The 9,676-nt window shown below is 30.2% G+C and overlaps 1 protein-coding gene across 1 annotated transcript; it reads left to right on the top strand.

Annotated features, from left to right (window-relative positions):
• The first annotated feature begins 7,804 nt into the window (after positions 1–7,804).
• LOC105623504 (apoptosis 1 inhibitor-like) lies at positions 7,805–8,677 on the top strand. Its single transcript, XM_012204898.1, has one exon. The coding sequence runs from the start codon at positions 7,805–7,807 to the stop codon at positions 8,675–8,677; it is 873 nt and encodes a 290-aa protein (XP_012060288.1).
• Positions 8,678–9,676: the final 999 nt, after the last annotated feature.

The following is a 9,676-nucleotide window of genomic DNA, read 5'->3' as shown; positions in this document are numbered from 1 at the left end:
TATATTATATATATATATTTATATATACTATAGTATTATTATTATATATATATATATATAATATACNATTGTATGATAATATACAAATAATAATTATTATAATTCGATAATAATTGTAGCTCAAATCTGTCATCTACATTTTTACAGATTTACAGATATAATGATAAATCATTATATCGTTGTTATCTCTAATATCACATTGAGATAATATCATTGGCTTGGACATATAAGTCTATATTATTCGTGTATTAATATCTTTGTAGCATACATTAAATATATCATAAACTCGATCATAAAGATATAATCCAGTCAATAAAAAATGTCACTTGAAGATATTTATTTGAGTATATGTTGATGAAACAAGTTAGTGTAAAAGTTTTCTGATAAGATTATTGGAATTCAATTATTGGTTGCTTAAAATAGATTTATCAAGACATGTACAAAATACAGATACAATCTCGCTTAATGTTGATATGTTTCTACGATGTCGCATTATGATAAAATATATGTGTATATGAATGATGTTTCTCATAGATAATATATATCACAGACAAAATAGTGAAAGTGATATAGAAATCAGTGTTGTTGCGTTTGTCGAAGGTGAGTACAAAAAATATAAAATGATCAAATTGACAGACGATTGTCAATTCGATGAATTCAGAGATAAACGAATGACAGAAATAATATAATACATATATATGTATGTATATAGCTGTCCATATTAGTTTCTAGTCTTAGCATGTAAGCTTAAAGCCAATATTACATTTGTCCGTTTTTGTACAATAAATTTTTTGATTGGTTATCGAATAGACTGAGAACTTCTCTGTTCTGCAGTCAATTAACATGCTTGGAAAAATGTATACATTACAAAATATTTAATATACAATTACGAACAAATTTAATATTGGCCTAAGAAAACAAACTCGGCCAGGATCATTCCAAAGAAATAAAGAAAAATATCTTTATATTTGTATAGTTTCATTTCGTTTTATTGACAGTATGACATAGAGATAATATAAATGTGATATCCGTAATGTCTATGAAGCGAAAATCTGTAATAATTAGTTGTGTATAAGTGAACAGTTATGTAAAATATCAAGGAAAGATTTTATGTTATATTTTATGTTATATTAAATTTATAATACATATATAAAGCAATGTAAAATAGAAATTCGTCGAAATGTCATGTGTCATATACTTTAAATGTACATAAAATATAAAAGAATTTCACACGTATCTTGAGTTTTTTTTCTAAGTGACGCGATTGTCGTTGACCATAGAATTTTATCAAGTCGCGTTCCTGGTTTTTGATTATATCGCGACAAACACGTATTTAGATAATCGCATCGATTACAGTAGAAATTTTCCATTTACATTTTTTTTATTATCAGGCGATTTTTAGTATCGAATAAGAGTAATTAAATTTCAGAGTTATTTCGCAAAAGCAAAATCAGATTAATTTATAATAAATCTGTCTTTTTTTAGTTTTTTAATTTATTATTAGATTGTTATTTTATATATTTTATATATTATTTTAATTTGTCAAAATTAGATTGTTTTTTTCTAAAAAAAGAATGTACTTTATATTTTCCTCAATATTATGCGATTCCTATCATTGCTATTAAATAACTTTTCCTAATGTTACTAAGATCCGAACGTTAATTTTCTTTCCAGAGAACAAAATCATATTTCTTTCCCCTAAAAAAAAATTATTATAATTAATACGTACTCGATGAAATAATTTTCGAATTAGTCAAAAATTGTAGAAATTAAAAATTTACCCTTATCCTACTAACATGGATCACTAGTGACCGAGCAATTCGTTTCTTTGAGTCTTTTGGTAATTATAAATTATATTATATTTTATTATTTTTCAAAATAAAGTGCCAATATTTATTCTAGAAAGTTGAAAGTATGTTGGTGAATTTTTAGAGATTTTTTTTTAATCATTCTAAATAGATGAAAAAAACGGACAGATTCTAGTACCCATGTTTGTATGGATGAGGCATCAAATTGTAGTTGGTAGTGTAAGGGGTTAATGATAAGTCCGTCCCCAATTTCTTAGCTCCTCCCAGCTGCTGTCAGCTGCTTTCAATAGCCCCTATAAAAAGAGCAGATCGACCAATGCTGTGCAGTGCTGTGACCTTATCTGTCAGAACTGCCCTTCGTGCCATTCACCCTCCCCACTACTATCACCCTTCTCTTGCCTTATTTCAGTTTCTCTCGGAGAATCCTAGCTTGCGACGAATACGGTGTGTTTCGGTGCCGTGCAACATTTTGTCAGACAATTCATTAAGGACAACCCTTTTGTCGGAATTGGCAGAGAAACTTCCAAAAATTCCACCACTGTTTTTCTCCTTTTTTTCTTTCCGCTTCGCCCGAATGCGAAAATCAGTAGCCTGGTCTCTTATCCCGGAATATTTTCCGTGCGTCAGTCAAGTGAGTTGTAGCTCTCCGATACATTATGATCAAATTAAGTTGAGTCGCAGGTTTCATTATTCCGGACAGCTAAGTGGAGACTGTGAGCAATACTGGATCTTGGTAGACAACGGATAGCCTGGATAATAAGCAATACTTTTGAAACACCAGTGACATACCGGCACTTTCGAGAGAGTATCGCAAAAAAAAAATCATCGCGAGAACCGGCTTCCGTTTTCAGTGAGGGATTACCATAGCGAGTCAAGGAGAGAAATAGCAACATACGTCTTAGCTGTTATCAGCGGTACATTGACACCTTAAATTATTTGATTGGGGGAAATGATGTGCCATGGCAGAAAAATACTGATAGTAGAATAGATAAGAATAATTGTTCCGTTCCTTCCTCCTTCCATTTCTTTTTTATTCATTATCAACGTCGATAAACTTCATCAATTTCCAAGAAAGATTGATTTCTCTATCACTCCCAATCTGCTTCTATTTCTTTCTCTCTCTCTCTTATTATCATTCACTCTGCTTTTGTATCCCGGGAAATTTTTCTCTCTCTCTTTTCTTCTTTTTATTTCTTTCTCTTCCGCTTAGGGATAAAGAGCGAGTGTTGCGAAGAGGATATGAATAATTCATGAAACGTACACGCACGCATCGACTGCGTCACTGGCGCATGTATGACGCTCTTTTTCTTTCGAAGGGAATGTTTCGTGTATAAAGGCACAACTTGATATAACTTGATACGCGAAACATTCCCTTCATTCCACGCCGTTCACTCCATGCAGTCTACATTCATCCCTTTCTCTTTATTTCGCTCCAGTCTTCATCTCACTTGTCTCTTGTTCATCTCTTTCTTTTGCCGGCAGAATTTTCATCTTATAAGATTATTGGGATTAGATCATTCTCTGATATCGTTTTAACTTGTAATTCTTATTCATTCTTTATATTATGACTCAACAAAGGAAAGTAGTCGGCAGATGTAAGATTTCGGACAGAGATTGAGATCATCATTTCAAAGTCAGCTGGCTTCCGAAAAGAACGAATTGATCCGAAAAGTTTTAGAAGGAAAAGCTGTTGATTCATCGAGAAATTGTAGATTGTTTTCGAAAAATATTGAGTTCTGTAATAACAGGATTATAGATTCATTGTAGTAAATCTATTAGACTATATAGAGTACTTTATTCGAATATTTTTTAATTAATTAACCTATTTAAGGAAAAAAAATTGCACAAGAACGAAATTTGTGTGTAGTTAAAATTACGAAATAAATTACGAGATAAATCTATCTTAATATATATGATTTGTGTTTGTTTGAAGTTTTATTATAATAGTCACAAAATTAATTCTACGGCTGCAATCATATTTTTAGATTTAATCCAAATTGCAGATGGAAAATTAAGCATGTTCATTTTTTAAATCACGTTAATAATTACATATGTCAAATAATTGTGTCAAAATTAAATATGTTGTCAAGTTTGTAATTATGTTCGTAATTAGTTCAGATTAGTTTCAGCGATTTGGAAGTTCTTTAAGTTTGAATAACACATTCAAAAAATATTTGGCGAATTTTTAATAACTTATCCAACAAGCTAGCATTAATTGTTATTCTGACGTCAAAATGACGAAAAATAACGTCAGCATATTTGCTGAGTATATAGGTAATTTTGACGCATCGACCTAATATTAACATCATCATAGCTAGCTTTTTAGTTATAATCGATAATAAATTTATTTATTAAAGAATTAAATATTAACAAAAATTTAATTTTAATTGTAATGAAACATATTTTTTATTTTTATTATTTATTTATTTTAATAAATTTATTTTAAGAATTAAATATTAACAAAAATTTAATTTTAATTATAATGAAACATATTTTTTATTTTTATTATTTATTTTTATTATTATTTATTATTTATTTATTTTAATCTTTGCCTTGCAACTTAGGATGGCTTCCAGTTTACATTTATAAATAAATTTTAATAACTTCAAACGAATATAAAGCAAACTATCTATTTTGTGAACTCACTAGCTTGTCTTACATTCTAGTTTAACTCATTATCGCAAATTAACAGTTAGTTTATATATACCCGTCTTGATTCTTTTACATCGACTGACTAATTATGTGTCAAAAATACTTTATTATATTAATTCTCCTCATCGTTAACAATATGTGATACATATAATTATCATCTTAAACATCCAGTTATTTAATATTCTCCTTCCTCTTTGTTTTCCTTTTCTCTTCCGCTTCCTTCCTTTTCATTGTTTCCAGACCTCTGCCTTCTTCCCCTAAACTTTTCCATCCGCAATTCATTTGTCACTTCACACTCTTTTAATATATGGAATATACTTTCCTCCTTTACCATGCACTCTGCAACTCCTGTCTTCGACCTTTCTCCATACAGGCTCCCTTTCGTCTCACTTTCACATTTGTATTTGGCTATCAGACTTCTGTCTTTCCGCTTCCTTTTTCCTTCCAGATCTTTTGGTAATTTCTCTGTCATTATGCTTTTATATTTTATACAAGTGCATCTAGACTCATTTATCTTCACTCTTCTTTCTTCCTTCTCCTTATTTTTTATTTTCTTCACTGAGCCCTCAGCTATACTCCTATCTCCGCTCTCTCTTGCCAACTTCCTGTTCACATTTTCCTTCTTTTCTTCTGCCCTCTTCCTTTAATGTTCGCTCCTTTTCTAAATCTTTTATGCATTGCTGTATATCAGCTTCTTCTTTGTACTTCTTATTTTTTCTTTGTATTTGATTGTTCTTCTAATCGTTTTCGTTTTTATTTCTCTTATTTTCGTTTCTTCCTAATATGTAGTTCGGTGTCCTCCAATCCTAAAATCGACTTCGCGTATTTTCTTTTTATGTTGTCCAATCTCCTATTCTCTAGCCAGCCCCACATCTCTGTTCCGTATAACGCAATACTTTCCACCAGTGAATCAAAACATCTTCATCCTGAAACATCTTCTCCTGAAATCATTTTGAAATAATCTCTCTCCACGTCCTTTTCATTGCTGCTATTGTTTTCTCCTTTCTCTAATATGCTTTTCTGCCCCTTCATTTTTCGACAGAGTATATTCCAAGTATTTCATTTCTTTGATTTCTTTTATTCTCTTCTACCCATTTCCATGTTCTTTTCTTCATTCCGCCTCTTCCTTTCTCCAACATCATTACTTTGGATTTTTCCGGATTTTCCGACTCAGTTTAAGGCCTTTTCTTCCCAAAAAGTTTTTAAATCTCTTCTAAATCTCTTTCCTTCAGCTCTGATTTTCTCAGCCAGCAGCACCACATACATAATTGACCATCAACATATATAATTGACCAACGTTTTTCCTTTCTTATTACAATGCACACACATGTGTATATGTTAAATAGAGAACTAAGGAATTATCCCTGTCTAAGACCTTTGTTCGTCCAGAATTCTTCTGATCTTCTGTCATCTATTTTACCACATTTCTTTATAATTCTGCATAATTCTCAATCTCAGGTTCTCTTCTGTATCTCAATCCTCTTCATTGACTCATTTAGCTTTTTTCTATTTACATTGTCAAATGCCGCTTTCAAATCAGCAAAGAAGGTGAATATCTTTTCTCTCTTTCTGCCCTTCCTTCAGCTTATCAGTTACTTCTTTCTCTAATCTTTCATTTAATATGCTCGCGTAGATTTAATGAAACATATATTAAAATATTATATGTTAAATATTATATATTAAAGTAGTTCTGTTTTACAACTTTAATTATAAATTTTTTAATTTTTTGTGACAAGACAGAACTATTTGGTAAATATGGATGGTAATAATGGATCGTATTCAGTGCTGAAAAATTTATATGAACCGATCCTTGAACGTAAAAAAATTATTTATTGAACAATATTATCACTGATACAGAGAAAATTGCAATAATAATAAAATCTTATCGCGATACTGTATCTATAATTTTTATTGTTTTTCGATAACCTGACAAAGGTCATTTATTGTGTCAGGCCGATTAGTTTGTCAAACACAATAACTCTCTAGCGACAATGTAATTAGAAAATCATCCAAGAGGATAAACATGATGATTCGCTCAATTACGTTTCTCATTTTTAGATAATCTATCGAGGAAATGTCTATACACATAACGATAATCTCTGAATTTTATAGAAAATTTACATTCCCAGATTAACCTTTAATTTCAGAAATTATTAAAAATGCTACCATAAATAAGATTCTTGCTAGGAATTGATTTTTCCATTACTAAAAAATAGAATAATTTCTTTTGCAATAAATGCTTTCATTAGTAAAAATTTCATTTTAATTGCATCTTTAATATCATCCTTTAATACCATCCATCTGTAAGAAATTAATTGCAAAGAATTAATATTTATTTAAATTCTTTAGATTTGAATTAATTATTCAATTAATATGCATCATTAATGAAATATAAATATATGCAGGTTACTGATACTACGTTAAAAACAATGCAGATAAATGAATCCCTGTCTAAAGATTTTACGTAATATTACATAATCTGTCATAGAAATCAGCGTTATTAATAGAATGTTACAAATATAGTTTCGCTTATATTGCGTAACGGCTAAAGAATGCAGTGATAATCCTTCCTTATTAAGAATTTCTACATACAGAAAACAAGAAGCGTAAATACCTATTTTATCGCGTAATAATATTTGTGATAGTAATAAGATAGACGTCGGCGAATGAGAATACCTCGCCGTAATGTATGTATGCGTTTCAACGCGACAAACAATGGCTTTCATATGAAAACTATTGAGTAAAGTATATATATAAAAGAACGATAGCTTTGTGCAAGTATAAGTTTATATTATTTATTACGCTCTACGTGCTATTTAAAAAGAAGAGAAAAAATAACGTGCTTAATTCCGTCTACCTATTGTACTTCACAAGTATTATATTTATATACTACCTATTATACTTCACAGGTATAACAGATAGTCACGGAGATAGGCACGTAAACTTTTCTCTTTTTTTAAAAAAAAAAAGAAAGAATATCCGTAATAGCACAGATCTCCAAGGAACGTTTCAAAGAACATTCAGAGGATCTCCATGATCCTCTTTTTAAAAAAAAGATAGAATATTATCATTTGAAGGAAGATCACGAAGATTAAAACAAATGTCAGGCGATGATTGATGAATAACGGGTGGATCTATTTGTCTACAATTTTACATGCGCACACTTAAAATATTCCTGCATACTTTTGTCAAATAGCAGGCAATAGAAAGAACGTACAGAGGAATTTACCATAAATCACGTTTGTCTCTTCTTTTCGCAGATTCCTACACAAACGAACGTTTTAAAAAAAATGAGGACATTGAAGGATTCAGATAGCAACTATATATTTAGATCAATTTTCAACATGAAAAAACTATCTGTTGACATAGATTATCGCTCGGATTATCGCTTTGAAATCATAAGATTGAAATCTTTCAGTATATATTATATGTCATTTGTATATTCTATGTCATTTGTGAATCCCAAAAAACTCGCGGCCGCCGATTTCTTCTATACTAAAAAGAAAGATACAGTAAAGTGCCAAATTACTTTGTCAAACTGGATAGCCGAGGATAATTCTAAGGCCGAGCATGAACGTTGGTCTGGAAAATGTAAATTCGTCCGGAATGTTCCTTGTGGAAATATACCAATCGAGGCCGATTCTAGCACGATTTCTAAATTACCCAAACGAGTAGATACTTGCGGACTTTATGGCCTCAAGTACATGCCGTTTTCTGATTCGGACAATGATCCGCAGATTGAAAGTGTTATGAATTCTGACTCAGATCGCTCCGAACTTTCTGATCTGAATGAAGATATTGACATTACGGTCTTCTGGGATGCCGAAACGAATGCTTACTTCATGGCCAAGCTCAGCGACGTGTTAGGCTCGAAACAGCCTACATACGCTTCCTATGAGCGTAGATTACGCTCTTTCGCAATATGTACCTGCGATACGATATGTGAGAAAAAAGAAGAATTGGCTAAAGCTGGTTTCTTTTACCTTAGCGGCCTTTTTGAACCTTCTGATCAAACGATGTGTTACTACTGTGGTAAAAGTCTGAGAGCTTGGGAACGGACGGATGATCCTGTGGAAGAGCATATTAAGTGGTACCCCCAATGCAAATTTATCAAGAAGATATTAGCAAAGAACTTAAAGGAGAAGAGCGAATTGTCCACGGAACGGATAGATCACGAGAGTGAAACTCCTACAAATGCTACGACTAATGTTTGTTAATTTATTCTTGATAAGCGAATTGTTCTTTTTCAAATCTGACTGAAGCTTGACGACAAGGCTGCATTACAATAAAGAAGTAAAACATATTTACATGCAAAATATTGTGCTCATGTTAGACAATAAGTATGAGAATCATTTAGTTGTAACAGAGTTATATATAAATTTTTTTATAATAAAGATATATTTAGACATGTTTAGTCATCTGATATGCTTAAGAATAATTTACTACAATTTATTAGAAGTCAATCGAAAAGTTTCATCTGTTTAGCGGCGAGTAGCTGTAGAACTGTCGATAACTCTAATATCTAAGCTTAATTTTTTAGTTTTACTATTTGTCAATAAAAATCAATTGAATAAATTGACCTAATAGTTGAATAAACAATGCTTAATAAGATGACTCATTAGCGGATCAGTACTATACATGTATTGTAATATAAAATTCAAAATTGTGTATGTATTTCAGATGTAATATTTTCATAATAAATGTTTATATATGTTTATTTAAGTGTTTATTTCATCATGAGATGCATGTGATAAATTTTATTAATTTATATTTGTTGTATAACATCAGTATTATAGTAAATAATGTCATATTACAGTGAATAATTCTTATATTTATTTAATGCAAATACATAATATCTCGTCATGTATTATATTACAAATTGATAATTGCATTGCATTATTATAAAAAAACCGATGTGATACGAGTTATAATCAAAATATAGATTCTATAAGAAAAGAACCAATTTTTTTTATACGAATATGTTAACGGATAAGTATATTAATAAATTAGTTAATTATTAATTATTATTGATTATTAGATTAGGATTATTTTTATTTATGATTTATTTATGATTGCATAGCTGATTCATAAAATTGTGTGTATTATTTATTTAAAACGCAATCTATTTATTTTCCTTCTCAAGATAGATTAAAATAAATATAAATTAAAGACCAAGATAATGATAAGAGTTCCAAGAAATACAAATGAAAAGCAGA

The sequence above is a fragment of the Atta cephalotes genome (assembly GCF_000143395.1).
Source record: "Atta cephalotes unplaced genomic scaffold scaffold00058, whole genome shotgun sequence".
Lineage (NCBI taxonomy): Eukaryota > Metazoa > Arthropoda > Insecta > Hymenoptera > Formicidae > Atta > Atta cephalotes.
This window is presented reverse-complemented; position numbering and strand designations above follow the sequence as displayed.

Excerpts from the sequence above, each read along its gene's own strand:
- LOC105623504 (XM_012204898.1), top strand. The coding sequence starts at position 7,805 with ATGAAAAAACTATCTGTTGACATAGATTATCGCTCGGATTATCGCTTT.